At 38.2% G+C, this 19,008-nt stretch overlaps 2 protein-coding genes across 3 annotated transcripts; both read right to left on the minus strand.

The window, feature by feature from the left end:
* Positions 1-436: 436 nt before the first annotated feature.
* Positions 437-10,373, minus strand: rbm12 (RNA binding motif protein 12). Of its 2 annotated transcripts, XM_028001871.1 has the most exons (3): positions 10,223-10,373; positions 7,332-7,394; positions 437-4,321 (listed from the first exon to the last, which is right to left on the minus strand). In XM_028001871.1, the coding sequence occupies exon 3, from the start codon at positions 4,291-4,293 to the stop codon at positions 1,588-1,590; it is 2,706 nt and encodes a 901-aa protein (XP_027857672.1). In that variant the 5' UTR covers positions 4,294-4,321; positions 7,332-7,394; positions 10,223-10,373; the 3' UTR covers positions 437-1,587. The 2 variants fall into 2 exon arrangements, with proteins under 2 accessions (XP_027857672.1, XP_027857674.1); XM_028001873.1 differs by lacking the exon at positions 7,332-7,394 and having other exon boundaries at positions 10,223-10,339.
* Positions 10,374-12,401: 2,028 nt separating this feature from the next.
* nfs1 (NFS1 cysteine desulfurase) lies at positions 12,402-18,515 on the minus strand. Its single transcript, XM_028003701.1, has 13 exons — positions 18,170-18,515; positions 17,240-17,316; positions 16,690-16,806; positions 16,215-16,298; positions 15,697-15,849; positions 14,802-14,895; positions 14,553-14,687; positions 14,201-14,358; positions 14,028-14,133; positions 13,741-13,822; positions 13,577-13,660; positions 13,152-13,241; positions 12,402-13,046 (listed from the first exon to the last, which is right to left on the minus strand). Exons 1-13 carry the CDS (start codon positions 18,273-18,275, stop codon positions 12,983-12,985), a joined length of 1,350 nt encoding a protein of 449 aa, XP_027859502.1. The 5' UTR covers positions 18,276-18,515; the 3' UTR covers positions 12,402-12,982.
* Positions 18,516-19,008: the final 493 nt, after the last annotated feature.

Genomic DNA, 19,008 nt, shown 5'->3' on the forward strand with positions numbered 1-19,008 from the left:
CAAAGACGATGCTGAATCCATGACCTTAAGGACGAACTCATTGCAAACTAGTGCAGGGGAACCTAATGAAGTGTCCAACAAATGTAAGGTTTAGTATAGTACTCCTTCAATTGCACAGATATAAACTGTGCTATTTAACTTTCTATACTTTCAGATGTCAACTATAATGCAGTATAGCTGTGAAGTATTTAAAGCAACAGGTGAAAAGTAAAGCCAAAGGACAAGAAGCATCTATTGGATAAGCTTACTGAATCAAGGTTTACATCCAGGGTAGGAGGTGCAAGTATTTTGAATGGAGGAACACAATACTAAGCTATAAAAACAAAGACTTAAAATGGTAAAAATATTGAATTGTGTTAAGTATTTCAAGACAGACAAGTAGAAGCTAAATCAAGTTCCCATAATCAGAAAGTGAAGAGCAGACAGTTGGAAGAGATCAATGCAGGTGAAGAATGTCCATTTATTAGCCAAAGCAAAGGAGACTCCACATCAGGTATGGTAATACGATCATACAAATTTGTTCACAGCAATATCAGAAACAAATAGGAGCTTTAAGGTGGAAACATCAGAATCATGATAGAACTTACAAGCAACATAATTCTAAGAAACTAAAAACACTACAGACTTCATCTCAGCACTCTACAGTCCAAACACCTACAAAACATTTTCTGCAAAAATGGGATTGGGGGTATTCAGGGAAGCATAATTCAAAAAATGCATCATCATAAATGTGACAGAAAAAAAATTAGCAGCTCTGTTAAAAAAGAAAAACACAACTCCACTGTCTTGCCATCCCACATCCTCTATGTGGTAACACTGACCAATGCATCAGTTTTAATCAGCATTATTTTAATAAACAATAGGGGATGTAAGCATAATCACCATTGCAACAGATCAGACATTTGATCGCAGCAAAAAAGCTTCTCATAATTTCAAAATTTAAACATGATTATGAGTTCAACGCAGCGGCAGATTTCAACAAAGCAACATAGGATGTAAAGATTTGAATGCAGCGACAGTGCATGTAAATTTTTTACCATATCAAAAAAACAAACATTTTATCACAGCATCATACTGTGGTTGTTCATCTTACCAAGCAACAGAGCATGTATATTTCAAACCACAGCAGCAGAGCATTAAGCACATACAGCAACAATGTTTGACACTTTACAATAAGGTTATCATAGCAAAGAAAGACAGATGACTGTAGACAACATGACGAGAAAAAAAAAGCTACACTCTCAGTGAAAATAATATGGAAGGACCAAAATCCTGCCAACATCATTATAACCATCATATTCGCAACCATTGCGGGTTTGTAGAAGCAAAGTCAGTGGAGCAAATGCAGAAAAATAACCAAAAAAATATATGGATTACAGTCCTTTATGGACAGCCTGCAAATGGCAGGGCTTACCTGTAGGTATCTACACAAAGGAGGAGTTTTGATAATGACAGTCACTGAGCTGAAGGTCTCAACAAGGTTCTTGACAATTGGCTTACTTCAGAATCAATCATGGTTGTGGTTTAGTCAGAGTTGTTGATCCAGACGAATGTAAAATCTTATTTACAGTCATTTATTAATAATATTTAAACCAGGTTTATTTTAACTTTACGTGCTCCAATAGGCCTGTCATTAAGTTCCATTACTGCAGCAGTAGCCTCATCTTGGCTCTGGAAAGCCACCATTGCTTCACCATTTGGCATGCCTTTATCATTGAACTGTAAGCAGACTGAGCCTGGTACTACCTGGTAACCATAGAAAAAGTCCATTATCTCATCCACAGTTACAGTGAATGGCATGTTCTGAAGCTTTACGATTGTTGGACCAGCAGCACTACGCTGATTGTTGGGGTTGTTGGATCCTCCAGGGGCTGAAGGGTTCCGGAGGGCTTCGTTCCCAGGAGTAAACACTTGCTGTCCACCTGCTGCTCCACCACTTGGAAGTCCCTGGTTATTGGTGGTGGTGTTAGGCCCTCCACCCCGGTTCTGTCCTCCTCCACCTCCCTTTCTATTGGCATTGTCAAAAGGTACTAGGCCTCGAAGCCCATCCTGGCCAAAAGGAGCACCTCCGGTAGCTCCAGGGCGAAAACCAGGTGGCTCCAAGATAGGAGTGCCAGGTATTCCTGGAACCAGAGGAGGAGCGACACCTAGATTTACTTCCCCTAACCCTGCTGCCAAAGGAGGCATGGGAGGAGGACCTGCAAGCCCGTTACCTGGGGCAGAGAATGGCGTAACAAAAGGGTTACTGTTGAGGTTGCCCATCGTGTTTCTAAGAAAGGTAAATTCATCACCACTCATGGCTGCAAAAGGATTAATCTGGGGCTGCTGGGGATTAGGTGGTGCCTGCTGGTGCTGGTTTTGGTTCTGATGGCTTTGGTTGCGTTGACCTCGCTTGTTTTGAGGTGGAGGATTTCTCTCAATCTCCTTCATTTGTTCAAAGGTCACCAGATGGACAAAGGCATCACGGCCATTGAGTTTTTGGCGGTGTAGCCTTTCAGTTTTGCGAGCATCCTCCTCAGTTCTCAGCTGTAGGATGGCCTGCCCCAAACCATTGCCATTACTATCTGTCAGGACTTTCAGCGTTTCCTCATATATGCCTATACCATCAAAAAAGGCACGGACATCCTTCTTGGAAATGTTGTAGGGAATGTTGCTAATGTGTACACAATTCCTTGGTGTTTTCATGCCATCTGGGTTCTTGCCATCACCTTGTCCTGCTTCACGTTTGCGGATAGCATCAATCTTTTCTAGCATTCCTTTTCGGCTGATTGGATGGACCTGGATAAAGCGGGAGCCCATGTATTGCATGTGAGCTCCAAGCCCAGTCTTGTAGTCCTGTTCTGACTTAAATTCAAGGAAGCCCTCCCCTGTAGCCCGCCCATTTGGGCCATAAGAAATAAAGACACTATCTTCTACAATAGCCAAATTGTTGAAAAACTCCTTAATTTGTCTCTTGTTGGCCTCATAAGGCAGACCTTTCAGATAGACACAAAACTCCTGCCTGTGAGGAGATCGTGACCTCTCTCGTTGATCTCTGCCTCCAGGACCAACATTGATGCGACGGTTCTGATGATCATGGGGCTCATTATGTAATTTACTAATATTATGAGACACATGGCTCATCCTGCCGTCACTGAGGCTGGCCCACTGATGCTCAGAGCCCGGACTGATGTCTATGAATCTTTGGCCCATCATGCCACCACCTCGCTTCAAAGCTTCAAAACTATCCTGGGGCAAGAAGAATTTGACAAATGCCCTTCCATTTGGTCGACCCTGCCCATCCCTCTGTAGGCGAACCCCTTCTACTCCAAGACCTCGAAAGAAGTCCCTGACTTCCATCTCCGAGCAGGAGAATGGGAGATTTTGGAGGAGAACATACAATTCATCAGGGTTTGATCCCCCTGCTCCAGTGGCAACAACTGCTGCAGCTTTCATATGAGCTTGAAGGCCAAGTGAGGCCAATGGAGAAAGAGGATTGAACAACATGGGATTAGGGGTTCCAAGAGGCAGACCTGAGCCTAGTCCTGCTGGGGGAGGTAAAGAGGGGTTGAAGGGAGGTAGAGAGGGCATATGAGGAAGGTGGGCTATAGGTGGCACTGGGGGACCTTGGGATAAAGGTGTAACAGAAGGAACGGGCGGAAGGGTGGACACTGGAGGAGGAACTGAAATAGTGGGCAGCGTGGGCATTGGGGGCATGGAGGGCATGTTGGCAAGAACAGAGATGGGTGGAGGACCAGCATTGAGTGATGATAGAGCTGTGGAAATTGTGGGAGTTGAACTATAGTTATTGGGGAAGCTTGGTACCACATTGGCCATGGTTGCTGATGCTTTGTTAGTTGGTTGGTCTTGTGATGAGCTTACAGCAGTCACTGAAGCTGGGGTGTTTGTAAAACCCTGATTCCCATGGCTACTAGATCTCCCTCCTGCCCCACTTTGCACCGTGGGTATGGAGGCTGTCGGTGCTTGACGGTTTGCATTTCCAGGTGTGGGTGCTGTTATCTCTACTGGCCCTGCTCCAGCTTCAAATCTACGGCGGCTAAGTTCAATCATGTTCTGCATTTCTGTCTTGCTACTGAGTAACAGTGACACTTTAGAGCCTTTAATGGACCCGCCTGTACGCATCATCCCTAGTCGAGCATCCTCATCTGTGGCGAACACAATGAAGGCTTCACCATGTTCCCCACCCACGATGTGAACTCCCCCATCAGGAATGGTTAGGCCGGAGAAGAAGTGTCTGATGTCCATGGTCCCAGCCACTATGGGCAGACCCTGCAGCCTGATGACTACAGCCATATTGACTGTTTAACAACAGCCCTACAACCTGGGGAGAAAGCAATACTACCATCAGATGAAAAACAGAGGGAAGCAGAGAAGTTTCTAAATGTTTCAGACTTCAAACTATGCAGGCAAGTAACATTAAATTTTTGATAATGTAGAAACCATTTTTTTTTTTTTTTTCAAACTTTGCAAAGTTATTTTGGCCTCTCATATTGGAAACTAGAGGTGTTTTGAATTTTAAAAAAAACGCATCACTTTGAAAAAATCTTTAAAAATGAAAAAAACTAAAAGGCCAACCTCTCGCAAGTTTGGTAATCTTGATTCAGAAAAAAAAAACAATCAAATTAAGAAGCAAATTAGATTTTTTTTTTGCTCTTTAAAACAAATGGAGGCTATGAGCATGAAAAAAGAAACTCAAAAAAGCCAATATTCAGAAGACTCTGATTTCACACTGTAGTTTCATGCCAACAAATAACTGAATCAAATCAATAATTTAAAAGCTAAAAATAAAGTCCAAAATGTTGCCATGTTTAGAATTGTTCAGGGGCTAGACACTAAGACAAAAAGGCCAAATACCCGTGATCAATTGATATTAAGAAACAGGTATACAAGCCATTTCATACAATACAAATCATCTTAAGACAGTTTGGATAATAAGTACCTTCTGTTTAATCCAGTAAATGTGTTTTAGAAAACCTAAAGCATACAAATTAAAATTCTGATGTCAAATTACTCTGATGCTTACACTACAAAAATAAAGTAACTCAAAGTGATATGCGGCATAAACAGATTACTTTTTGGTGACAATGGGGGAAAAAACCTATAGTACTATTTTACTCAAGAGTTTCATGGGTCATCGAATAATGACAAACTTACTTTCAAAGTAAGATTTTCTCATTTAATCGCAATTTCATTAACAGAAGGATATAGTCACACTTTGCTAATAAACACACATTTTTACACCTCAAGTACTAAAGTTAAACTGAAGCTGGATCAATTTCTTGGACACCTTTAAAAAAAACAACTTATTTTCAACATTGTAAAGCAACCATTCAGCTCCATAAAACACTTTTTAAAAAGTCTTCTTATCTTAGTCCATTTAGGATGCATTGACACAAGCCCAGTTTGGTCAGCTCTAATCAAACTGTAGTACATTTGCTTAGAAAGTCTGGTTCATTTTGGGGGAGGTGAATGCACCATTGAATTCTGAGTGAACTATGGCTGGCCTAAAAACGTAGATCTCATTTTTGTTGACGTGAACAGGCACAGTTCAAATACGATTGCCAAGCGGACTGGAGACCACTCCAAAAGCAGGAAGCACACTGTGGTGCAAGGCATTCTGAGTAAATACAACCAAAACAAATGCACAAATCTAGGGTAGTAGAAGAAATTGCTCGGGACCTTTTATCAAAGACAAGACAAATACTACATCCACTAAAATTTGACACCGTTACATTTTTATTTACATTTGGTGAAGAAGGAAGTTGTGCTCAGTATCTTCTTCAGAGGTTTTTGTGCAGTTTCCTTCAGTGATTATTTGTGCAGCGTCACCACAGGCGAGGGGGGAACAGGTTTTTCAAAGGGTTTGGTTCGTTTGACACAATGCAGTGTGAAATCGAACTGCACCAGATGAAAATGTAACAAGTATTGTGATTTCGGACCCCAACTGAACTGAGTCTACCGGACAGTTGTGAAAATAAATTAAAATAACAATCTGGCCTACTGTTGGTTCTTGACTTTTTTTAAAAAGTCTTGAGTGGGGCTGGGCAATAACTCAAAAACATTAATTTCAAGTGAGCTATTCAAATGGCTCTAAATATTTTCCCTTCTGCATACAAGCCACTGGAAGCATACACTCCTGAAGGTACCATTCACATGTTTCTCTACCAGCTCATCTGGAAAACCAAGTGTGTCTGTTTCAGGTGAGAAGAGGCATCATGGCCAAATACTGTACTGTATATTGAGATTTAACCCAATTACATTGAGATATCATTTTTGAGGTCAAATTGCCCAGTCCTACCTTTAAGTCCAGAATAGATAGCTGCTTCCAGATTGTAAACCTGCTACAAAACCAGTGTATAGAGAACTAAGTCATCTGAAAAGGAGAACACATCTGTACTAGAGATGTACCGAGAATCAGCTAGTGACCAAAATGAAACATTGACCAATCCAAAACTTAAAAGTCCATTCTTTTTCCAATCTATAAAATCTTCATATTGATGAACTAGCAGATTTTGAGAACCACACTTGTTGTGCAAGATGTTACTGCAAGATTCCAAGTTAACCATTTACAGTATCAATGAGATGTTCCGAAATTAAGTCAGAAGCACAAAAGCAAATTTAAAAGAACAATGTACTCTGTATGCATTCATATTGGCTGTTCAGTCAGAGTGCTACAACAGACAGCTCCTATTGTGCATTTTGCTCAACATTTCTTTTTTTGCTGTTTGATTTGGTACTTAACCTTTTTGGGTAGGAGAAACAGCCCTCTGCCAAAAGATACCAATTTGTAACCACCTTGGAAAACTTTTAGTTTAACTAGCAAAAGGTGGAAGACAGTCTTGAGCCAAATTCAACAGATACCAGGAAGGCGTAGCTTAATAGTCATTCTAGCAGAACTGATTATCAATATAACATTCAAGACATCTTAAAAGATCAACTACATAATATTGTCTGTATCTTTTTTTAAATAGTATGTTTTTTAAATTAACTCCTCTTACAGACATGGTGTGATGCTACCTCTGCTTCTGATAAATAATGACTAACTGAACTCAAGAAAAGTGTGCTAAAAATCTATTTTTATTGCTGATAATTAGAGTTCATACAGCAAAGCAAGCTAAGATAAATTGGTTTATCAAAGTTTTAAACATTTTTGATGTTTCTGAACCCTACTACTGACTTCAGTTAAAAAAATAACTCTTAACTGTTTCTTCTTAAGAGAAAGTTTTTTGGGGGGGGGGGGGGGTTTACCTTGGAATGCAGAGAAATCGGCTTTGTTTGCTCAAACTAGTCAAATGTGGTGCAAAAATAAATCTCATGCAGTTCAAACTCACCAATGCAACTAAGCAGTGTGTATACTTTCACTGAGTTACAGGATTTCTGCAGGACACTGAAACCTGGTGAAAGGGTCAGAGAAACAAACATTCCTGTTCAAAACATTGTTCATACAGCAAAATGACATGAAGGGCAAAAAAGTGAAAGGTGTGTTTCTGTAACTTGCAAAATGTATTTTATAATTTAATCAGTGTCAACAGCTAACTCTGTATCAGACTCAAAATGTGAAAAATACCATATTAATGTATGATTGCCTAAACATTTTAACTGAACAAACATACTAAGATTTATCAAAACTGAACTTTGAGAATCAACTAATGACACAAGCCTCCCAACCTGGAAGAACTAAAACACTTGTAAAGGATGAAATAATCACAGCAACAGACAAAGTTACCCCAGAAATCCATAGGACTCAGCAAAGTTCTGATGAAACCAGATCTCAACACCAAAAAATCCCCTGGAGTTATCTCACAGTCAGGCACTCAGCAAAATCTTACAGATATGACAGATATGCATCTTCATACATCTGAGTCAGCAAACAGCACTTTAGCTCCTCCTTGTACAACACATCAGAATGACCATCTTAATCAGCAAACATTATGATATCAACCAAACATTAATATTATGACAGCAGGAGAAACTCTGTAGACAACAGAAGCATTATCGTTAATTTTTAAAAAGAAATCTTAGGAACATTTATTGAGAGCAGCATTAGCATCATGCCAACCAGAGCAACATAAGCATCATATAAACCACAGCAACGTTCACAACTGATTATCAGCAAAGAACAAAAGATAGCAGCTGATGAACAGAAAAATAGTGGAAAAGAGCAGAGCAATATGGCAGCTAAGACCAATAAAACACGCAGAGCAACAGAAGATGGAGTAAACTTGCCACTTGTAAGATCCTCTGCATTGCCATTCAAGATTGAGGGGCAACTGCCCTCCGTAACTCAAGCAAAGCTAAAATTGTTGAAAATACAAAATGGCTTCATGCCTGCAGTGTACTACACAACATGATGCTCAACATCATCATCCCCAGAGAACCAAGTGCTACACTGCAGATTACACAAAAGACAACAGAGGTGAAGAACAATTCTTTGAATGCTTTGAAAAGTAATCTTCATTGAAGTTGCAATGATCCTCTCACATTGGTGTCAATGTACCTAAACAGGCAGCATAAAGAGGAGAAATAAGACCAGAGTACAGTAGAAACCAGGAGAAGAAACCATCCAACCAACCCTGGATACTCAAGGAATAGCGATGCAAAATGAAGCTGGAAAGATTCAGAAAACCACTTCCTGCAAAAAGAAGAAAAAAATGCAGATTTTTATTTTTAAACAGCAAATTCAGAATCAGAGAACAAAACAAACAATACTCCCCATGTTTTTTAAAGTAACTAAATCATTAGGAGGGACATGCCAACGCAACATGGAGAAGACCAAATCTCTGACAAAACAATAAGACAGCATCAAAAAAAATCTGAGGTCAAATCAACATGCCTTTTCCAACCTCTTGCTATTATTGCAGTCACTGATCATTTCTGACTCTGCTCGTACAAAGCTCCACTGGCATCCACATTCTGAACAGGATTTCATAAAAATAATTGTTATATTTAATAATCTTCAGTAATTCAGTCCCTTTACAAACAAAACTGAAATCATGCATACAAGATATAAAGCCATTCAGAACCTGCATTATGTTCTCCAACAAGAGTACTTTCAAGTAAACATTAATCATCAAACACACCACAAATGAGCAAAAAGAATGCAGAACCACAAGGGCCACTTTCTTCAGCTAAAGTATCATCATACTCAAAATGCATGTGTGGCAAATGTGTTATTTTACTGTAAAATAACAAACTGTATTTTTTGCACTGCATTGAGCACTTGTCCTGCTTTAGAAAAAAACTATATTAATGAGAAGCAATATATGCACTTTCAGGGCAAACAGATAAATCTTGTAAATAGAGAGAAATAAACCAGTATCTATTAAACTGCGATTTAGGATCTCACGTTTTCACAGAACTCAATGGAAATGGGGGAACATACATTATCCCAGAATTCAAGCTTTTAAAACAATGACTTCGGCTACACACACAGTCTTAGTTTAGAAGCCCTATGCTAATTTGTTTCGAAAATGTTGCCACAACCCCTATATAATCTACATGTACATATACGACATGAAATAAATTACTTGAGAGAATTGGTCTGAGTTCAAGTAATGAATTAAGTCAAGACATGCCATTATCATTGCTCCATCCATTTTCTGTACACCCTTGTCCCTTAGAGGGATCGGGAGGGGTTGGTGCCCATCTCCAGCTAACGTTCCGGGCGAGAGGCGGGGTACAAACTGGACAGGTCGCCAGTCTGTCGCAGTATCATTGCTCCAGTTTACTTTTATTTTAATCAAACTGGATTCTTGAATGAAAGTACTTTGGAATAAAATACTTTTAAAATATTTTGCTTGCGTTTACAGCTTCCTGTATGCAGCTGTAAACACAATGAATCAAACGTTAATCAGCTAACCTCATTGTGAGCTGTACCGTGAAGAAAATAATGAATTTCGGCTAGCTAGCTAACGGTAAATGGCAACCAAAAAATACGAGATTTCGAGCAAAACCATGCTAAATATTTAGTCAATGCTGTATAAACTGATCAAAGCTTTGACACATATCCTCTGCACACATTTTCTAAAACTCGTTATCGACTAATTCCAACCAGCGTGTTTCATTTGTATTAGCATCCATTGAGGCTAACCTCCCATTAGCAGCTATAGCTGCTTGTGAAACCTGTTAATGAGTGTTTTAGAGCTGAAAACCGAGCAGTACGCGGGCTTTCCGAGCCGCCTGGACAGTGTCATTAAGCGGCCTGTCGAATGTGGATTCTTACCGAGGAATTTTGTCAATTTACACACTGACGTTTAAGTCATACACGGGAGTCTTTTCTTCTCTCTGCAGGGTGGTTCTGCACGAAATGTCGGCGCAAACACCGCGATAAAAGCAATAATGACGCGAGAGTGTGCAGCCTCCGCCCCCTGCCGGTTGAATCTGGTTAAAGCAAACTCTTCTTAATTTTTATTGGCGGCTGGCAAGAAAAAAGAAGAAAAAAACATCGGGTAGGCATTACTGCCACCATAAGTGGAGTGTGGTTCATAAGGATTTCATTTATAATATTTAGATTATAGATATTGATATTAAGGCAAACTCACTTCGTCCAATAAATAAATTCTAATTTATTGAAAAATTTAAAACCATGCCAATTAACTAAAATATTAATTTGTGTCAGAAAATAGTACAATTCATCAGTAAAACTGTTTAATTTACAGGCATTTCACTGCACTTTAATCCAGATTGTATGTATTCAGACTCCTTTAACTGTTTTAAATTTCAATGCATGTTATTTTTTTTGTATAGAACATAAAAAATATGCTCTCTGCAAGGAGAGTGAAGCTTGTCTGAATTTTGGGGGAAAGACTGGGACTTGAGACTGAAGCAAAGGTTCAGCTACAAACAGGAGCCAGAAATACAGTGTTAGAGTGGTCTAGTCAAAGCCTACACCCAAACCAATAGAGAATACATCTAAATATAAATATTGATTTTTCACAAATAATCTCCACCCAAGGTCACTGAGCTTGAACTGTTTTACAAAGAAGAATGGATAAACATTTAATTCTCTAGACTGGTAGAGACAATGAAGAAGATTTGCAATTCTTTTAAAAAATGTCCTTGCACTTTGCCTTTACCTTATGTTGATCTCATCACACAAAAAACCTGAGAAAACACCCTAAAGATAGTGGATATATTGGAGCATGATATGGAATGTGAACATGTATCTCAGCATGGTGTTAGAAAGTGAAATATTTAATTATTTCAGATAAAGAAAAGGATAGGTAAAGATAGGAGAATGTGAATACAGCAATGGATGTTTTCCCTTTCTTGAGTTTTTTTCAATAAAAAACTTATTTTTTACTGAAAAAAAATGTTTTTTCATCTTCTTTAACAAGCTGATTTTTTTTCTTTTGAATCCTTTAATCATAAACTGTGCATTAACCTACAGTGTATGTGTTAAAATATTCAATGTTGTCATTTGATCGGTCATTTGGTTTTAAAGCTATTAAACAAGTGCGCCGTTGACAATATACTCATTTTTTGGCATATTTTGCAGTTCCACTTCAACTCAAACACCAGCCAGGTGGAAGTGAAGTACTGGTGCTAAAAGTTGAGCTGGTTGGACCTTTCGAATTAGCCTTTAACTCTTTAACAGAGTTAAACATGAACGAGTGATATGACCTCCTGTGTAAATAGCATAAAAGAAAACACAAATTGGTAAAAGTCTTGATTGCATAAACATAAAGCAGTGATTTTATTGGGTACTAGCAAGCACTGTGTAGCAACAGAAACTGTGGAGTAATGAAATACAACAGCTGGAGGAGCCTGGGAATAAAATACATCTCTTAAAGAGATGTTTACATTTGCTTTCCTAACGTTGATTTGGAAAACAATTTTCTGGATTTCTTTAATCATCTCATATGGATGTTTGTCAAATTTCTGTTTGGAAGTTATTTCATCACAGTTGTTGATTTATTAAGAATTACAGTCTTAAGAATGTTCCACATTAACTAATGAAGTGGATATTTTAAATGACAACCAATGATGAAGGTTCAACTTGCTTATTTGATGGGAAAACTGAATAATCCTTCAGATGGATCATAGAAAAGAGATGAGACAAACTGACACTTGTGTTTAGATTCACACTGTATGTTTTTTGCCCATGAAGTGGACCGTGACAGTGCAATGACAATAAAGTTGAATTCTATTCTATTCATATGCCATTTTCATGTAACACTTACTTTATCAAAAACAAAAAAAGTTAAATTAAAGAGTGCAAACACTCCCATACAAATACCTGCTTTCAGATGTAACTGAAATCAACATTTACAAAAATTCATTTCTTTTCATCCCTTTTCGATTTGATCAAGGGCAGCCTAATTAACGCTTCACCTTGACAGGAGGCAGCGTCATGTGGTGGGCATGCGTTTCATCCACAGGGTCAGTGAAACTGCTCATAGTTGAAGGCAGATGTTTTTTTAATATTACATCAATATTATATCAAAAAATTTTAACTGATACATACTGAAGCAGCATGACTGCATCTATATATAAAACGGTAGTAGATGCATGTTCACTGTAGTACATTAAAATAAATAAGAACAGCTGGCATAATATGCCAGTTTTTCCTTTTGCTTCTATTCATTTTAAATGACGTAATAGATTTTTCCTCTCCTTGCATCTTACTCAAAAATGGCACAAACTACATATTCTGTCCATTGTACTCTATTGTTCTATCCCTTATCATGATTTGTAGGATTCAGCTTACTCAGCTTTCAAGCTGTATCTCAGATCATATAAAGTTGCACATTTTGTGGAAGCCTCCTTGTAGAATACAACTATCAGACACAGCAGTGTTGTTGCTTAATGTCTCCTAAGAGACCAACTTGAGGAACTTGTACAAAAACAAAGAGCTACAGTTACAAACAGACTTCAAGTTGGACAGGAAGTTTGTGCGTGTTTGCTTAGAGGATAAAATAGCTGGACCATCCCAAGAATTTCTTAGGAACCGTAATCGTTATCGGCAAGCAGTGGGTGGGGTCTAGTGCTGCGTCCACTTGATGCTCTTCAGGTCAATGCCTTCCTGAACCATCTCCCAGAGAGGACTGAAAAGAGAGGAGACGGAGGAAGGTTAGGAAAGCCAGAATTATTTAAAAATATGTTACAGTCAACAATAAGAAATAATCAGATGAAAAGTAAGAGTTGGTCACCTCATCTCTCTGAGTCTGCGGACGTGCTGGATGCATTTCTCCGCTGTGTAATCGACTTCTTGTTCTGTGGTGAACCTGCCGATACCAAACCTGCAGCAAAGGGATTCTATTTGATCTTATGAACACAGTTTCATTCCAAGACTTCTCACAAGATTAACCAGTGCAATTTATCTGTAAATATACAGAATTAATTCATTCCAATCCAATCTTATCATCTACAGTTATAAGTCTGGGTCTGTTTATATGACTGGACTATAATAAATGATTCTATACACCAGGATCTGATAAAAAACAGGACTGGTTTTTATCAGGACTCTTAATAGATTTTTGGTGAATTGACACTAGATAAATAACCCAAATGAAATTAAAATATAGAGGTCCCATAACCAAAAAAAAAGGAGATCTCCTTTGTCTAGTATTTATACCTGATGGAAGAGTGAGCAAGATCTTCATCTGCTCCAATGGCTCTGAGAACGTATGATGGCTCCAGAGAAGCTGATGTACATGCACTGCAATCACACAAACACTATTCTCTTTTAAAAAAGTAACAACATTATACAGTTTTAAACTCATATTTGTGCAGTCTGACCTTCCAGATGACAAAGCAACATCCTTCAGCGCCATCAACAGACTTTCTCCTTCCACATAGGCAAATGAAAGATTAATGCATCCTGTAAACACACACATTCAGTTTTTTTAGTAAACAAGCTCTAAGTTCAAAACTGTCTTTTATGCTCCTCTTTCAAACTTTCTGAACGGAGGCTTTTAGGTCGAATTTAAGAGCAAAACTTTAAAGTTGGTTTTAAGTTTAGAAAAAAAGACTAACTAGATAACAAGAATTAAAGAAGGGAAGAGTGAGGGTAGCAAAAAAATTACCAGGGTAGCGCTGTTCTGGGTCTCCATTCATGACAACGTCAGGAATCTCAGACATGATTTTCTGGACCAGACGGTTAGCTAGCATGGACACTCTTTGATGATCATACTAAACACATAAGCAAATATTAGGTAATCATCAGGTCTGAACACTCAGTTTTTCTTCCTGATTTTACCTCCATCTCCTTCTGAGATATGCTGCAGGCGGCTCCCAGTCCGACGGCCAGCGGAGTGGGCACCGTCCCAGAGCGAAGACCTCTCTCTTGGCCGCCCCCATTCTGCAGCGGCTCCAAACGAACTCGAGGTCGGCGTTGCACATACAAAGCGCCCACACCTGCAAACAAACACGCACGTTACCAATTTACTCTCTCATAATTCATCAAAACCCATAATGAACAAGAGAAGTAAACAAATACTTTACTTGTATTTGGTTTAAGTATATGGGTACAAAAGGGTTTGTTACAGGTATGAAATGGAAGCAGGTTGTTTACATTATTATCTTAACCAACTAATGCTAATTATGCTAACCTTTGGGTCCGTAGATCTTGTGACCACTAATTGACATCAAATCGACCTTCCAGTCAGAGACACTGATAGGAATCTTTCCAACAGCCTGCGCAGCATCAGTGTGCAAGAAGACTCCCTTGGATCGGCAAATCTGACCTGAAAACAGGATGAAGAGTAAACCTTGATCAGACCAATAACATTTGCCAAGCAACGACAGTTAGCTGATTTACTTTGTGGTAACAAGCATTTATTATATGCTGCCACATCTACCGATTTCCTTGATGGGCTGCTTGACTCCAATTTCATTGTTGACGGTCATCACGGACACCAGTGAGGTTTCCGGACGGATGGAGGCCTCCAGTAACTGCAATGACACACACAGGTTTTATAGTTAGTTCTACAGTCTCTATCAAAATTCTACAAACGCTCTGTTACCAAGAGAAATTCTAGTGATGTAAAAACATGACACTATGAGAAATCATTTAAACACTTTTTAAACTTATACTGTGACATGAATGTGATATAAAAGTTAACTAAAGCAAAGAGATCTGTTAGAAAACTAAAAAAAAGGTTAATTTACCTTTGTATAAGTTTGTAAACCTTTGAAATTGCTTCTGATTGATTTTTAGCATTCAGTCTTTATTGGAGCAGCCTGACAGCATCTTACCTCTTGACTTCTAAAGATTCTTCAGATCTATCAGAGTGTGATAACATTTACTGTCTTTAGTTTTTGACAAAAATGGTCAGATTTAGTTCTAAAGTTTTTCTAATTTTTCTCTCGAGATGTCATTATTTTTATTGGACCAAAGCTGGCTAGTACATAAGAAAAAAACATAGATAACTTCAAACACAAAGTTGTTTCCTACTTTCTCCCTGCCCTGAGTATGTGTTGTCATTTGTATGTGCTGTTATTTGTAAAAAAGCAGTTGGAAATTCCTAGACTCTTCTTCAGGGTCCACCTGGGAAGTTTTAGTCTTTTCCTTTTATCTATTTTGGACTATTTTTTCCTTTCAGTTCAATTGCACATGGATATATTTCATATAATATGTAAAAAGTCTTCTCAAAGACTCACATTTTACCAACACTAAACCTTGACATTTAACATGGGTATGCACATTTGAGAGCCACTGTAGACATTGTCAGTGTGAACACTGTTGTGGTGTACCTGCAGGTCCAGAAGTCCATTATTCTGGACAGGCAGGTAGGTGACCTCAAATCCTTCAGCCTCCAAGATCCGACAGGAGTCCAGAACACATTTATGTTCAGTCTGTGTTGTGATCACATGTCGCTTCTTGGCCTGGTAGAACCTGGCCACGCCCTTCAGGGAGGAATACAAAAGATCAACACCGAGTGAGGTGCCGTGTCTTAATTTGTAAAATTTAATTTAATTAAAATTTGCATTTTAATTTGTAAAATGTTTTTTTTATTTTTGCTTGGTTTTGGTGTGCTTTAATTTTATCTCATCATTTTTAAGTTTGACTTATTAATCAATTATTTCCATACTATTCAAGCATTTTGCAACCATAAGAGAACACAACAGAGTACATGCTAATATGTGTGCAGCAATTATTTTGTTATAAAAATTTTTAAAATTATTTTTCCTTACTATAAAACAAAACTACATGTCAGAAGTGAGTTCAGGTTGTCTGTGTGTGTAAAAATAATAAAGTAAAAAGACTGGACCTTGATGGCCATGTTGTTGGACTCTGTGGCTCCACTGGTGAAGATGATTTCTCTGGGATCGGCTCCAATAAGATCGGCCACCTGCTGCTCATGGAAAAACACACAAAGTCAGTGGCTATTTTCAATATTTTTGTACCACTTTCCACAACATGGTCCTGAGTTTCCTCAGCTTTCCCAATGACTGCATAAATGTATTCCAATTTATTCACATGACAACATGATATAATACTAAAGCAACAGAGGGAAAATCTGCATTTAGCAGAAAGGGTTTGCTAAAAGTAAACCATTTAGAGATGTCAAGCAGACCTGCAGCCCATCCAGTGGCAGATTTTGATAGGGGCACAAGAATAGTCACAAAAGTACAAAGTTGTACCCCAAATTAATTTTCTGTTGTAGAAGGTAGGGGAGCTCTTATCGAAGTATTTGCATACTACAAGTTGTTTCCTACTTTCTCCCTGAGTGAGAGTCTTTATACCTTCCTGGCAGTCTCCATGGCAGTCTCGCTCTCCCAACCATAGGCATGTGTCCTAGAGTGAGGGTTTCCATAGTAATTCACCTGGAATGGCAACATGGCGTCCAGGACTCGAGGATCCTAAATATACCAAAAATAACTTGTTAAACACACACATAATCCATTAGTTTAGGAAGCTGCATGGTGTGCTGAGCCTGCTTCAAAAATGATCTTAATGAGAGGTTTTAATAGAAACACAAGTCTCTTTCAAATGATAAAACTGTGAATTTGTTCCTAGTAAAGATGGACAGGATTTCCACATGATCAGATAAATCAACTACAAAGAAGAAGTTTAGGAAGTTAAGGTCACACAAAGAAAACCTTACCGGGATATGTTAGCTGGAGAAGCTGATTTTTTTTAAGAGCTTCTTTGCTCATTAGCACTTTGAAGCTGTTGCCACATGAACAGAAGTCATGACTATTGAGCTTCAAAATACAGAACTAAATTATAAATGCAAATACAAGGCAAAACAACTCATCATAACTTGTTGAATAATTGACAGGAAACAGTTACCATAGGAGTAGTAGCCTGGAAGTCCATGTAGAGGGGCCGCAGCTCATCTTTCTCCAGTTCATGTTTCTTGATCAGCTCTACAGTGAAAAACACAATTCACACATTTTAAACTCACTATAAAAAAGTCCAAGACAATCAGGATATTATACAAGTTCAAGATAATTTCAACAGGTTCTTACTGAATGCAGTATAGCTATTTGTCATATTTTCTGATCTATCCAAGCTGATTAAATGATTGACCCAAAATCAGGTAATTGTCAGATATTTCAAAATATAAAGATACTCTGAAAACAACAATGGTAGTTTGACTGATGGAAGAATCAGCTGGAGTGCTTAGCCTGGAATCCTGCCTGGCTATGTCATTGATTTATTCATCAACTATCTTTATAAAATTAGGGAATACAAAGTGCCATTTTTTGTTGCTTTAAATTGTACTTATCTTCAGAAATAAAAACTACACGTTAGCAGTATAATAGTTAACATACATTTCTTTCAATTGGGAAAATAAGTTTTTAAGTCAACAAACCAACTAATGCACTAATTGAATTTTATACAAAAGATAATAATTATTATTAGATTGACTTGGTCAATATGTGCAATATAAAATATACTCTAGTTGTAAACCAAACGTGTATGGAAGTACGATACAAGAGACACCATATCATAACTACTTAAAAGCATTAGTGTTATGAAAACTAATGCCCATAAACACAATTCTTTTTATAAGTTGGCCTTTCAGACTCATTTATATACAGCAATGAAATCGAATAGCTGTGTGATTTTTCTGACTCAGTGAAATGACATTTAATTAGATCACAGGTATTATATGGTTTCCTGTGCCCCCTAATAAACTGCGTCACTTTGGGATTAGCTTAATGCTAGCTACTTTAATTTAAACAGGTAGGTTAGATTGCTCCTGGTTGTTGTTACCTTTTTGCACGGAGCTAACGGCTGTCCGTTCAGGACACAGACGAAAAGGAAGCCACGAGGCCGGCCGCAGCAGCCGGGAGGAGATGGCCCTCCCCGGGGAAAGCATCGGGTCGGTAGACTGACTTCAGCTAAAGCTCTGTAGACCTCCGTCCACACCAACACTAACTGGAACACCGAAAATCTAACGATGTGAGCTTGATCAGAAAGCAAGGTTCCTGTTAGAGAAAGCTGACGATAAAAAGTCTTCAAAAAATGTTGCACACGAGTAATGTTCTGTTTTTATCCGTTAGTCACTCGCTTACATACAGGTTGCAGTAGAACGGGTCAATGTCAATGCAACACATCAACGTTAGCTTCCGGAGCGGACTTTCAAAACAAAAGACAATAACAATAAAACAAAAAAACAACTACAGTAACAAAATTTGCTTTTAGGTAACTCATTGACATTTTGAGTAAATATATAAATACAGCTGTAACATTTATTTCCTGATTAAGGATAAGTAAAATCTAATAATGTATCTATAGGGAAAATATTACATAACTTTGGTTGTGCAATAAATTACACAACTGAGGTCCATTGTTAAAGAAAGTACATGTAAAGGATAAGGTTTTATTTACGCCAAAAATATTTGAACACGTCAACGTACAATGGTCCTTAAACATTTGCACAAAAGCTGCTCATCTTCTTTAAGTGTCTTGGATGGAATTCATATTAGCACCAACATGTAACAGCACCTTGTTACAGTAAAAAATGGTTCTCTATTGCTCTAAACCTCTTACACAACAGGATTTCACATTTAAAGTGATACTGATTATTATTATGCACACTTCTGGAGCTA

This window comes from Xiphophorus couchianus, chromosome 20, assembly GCF_001444195.1.
Source record: "Xiphophorus couchianus chromosome 20, X_couchianus-1.0, whole genome shotgun sequence".
NCBI lineage: Eukaryota > Metazoa > Chordata > Actinopteri > Cyprinodontiformes > Poeciliidae > Xiphophorus > Xiphophorus couchianus.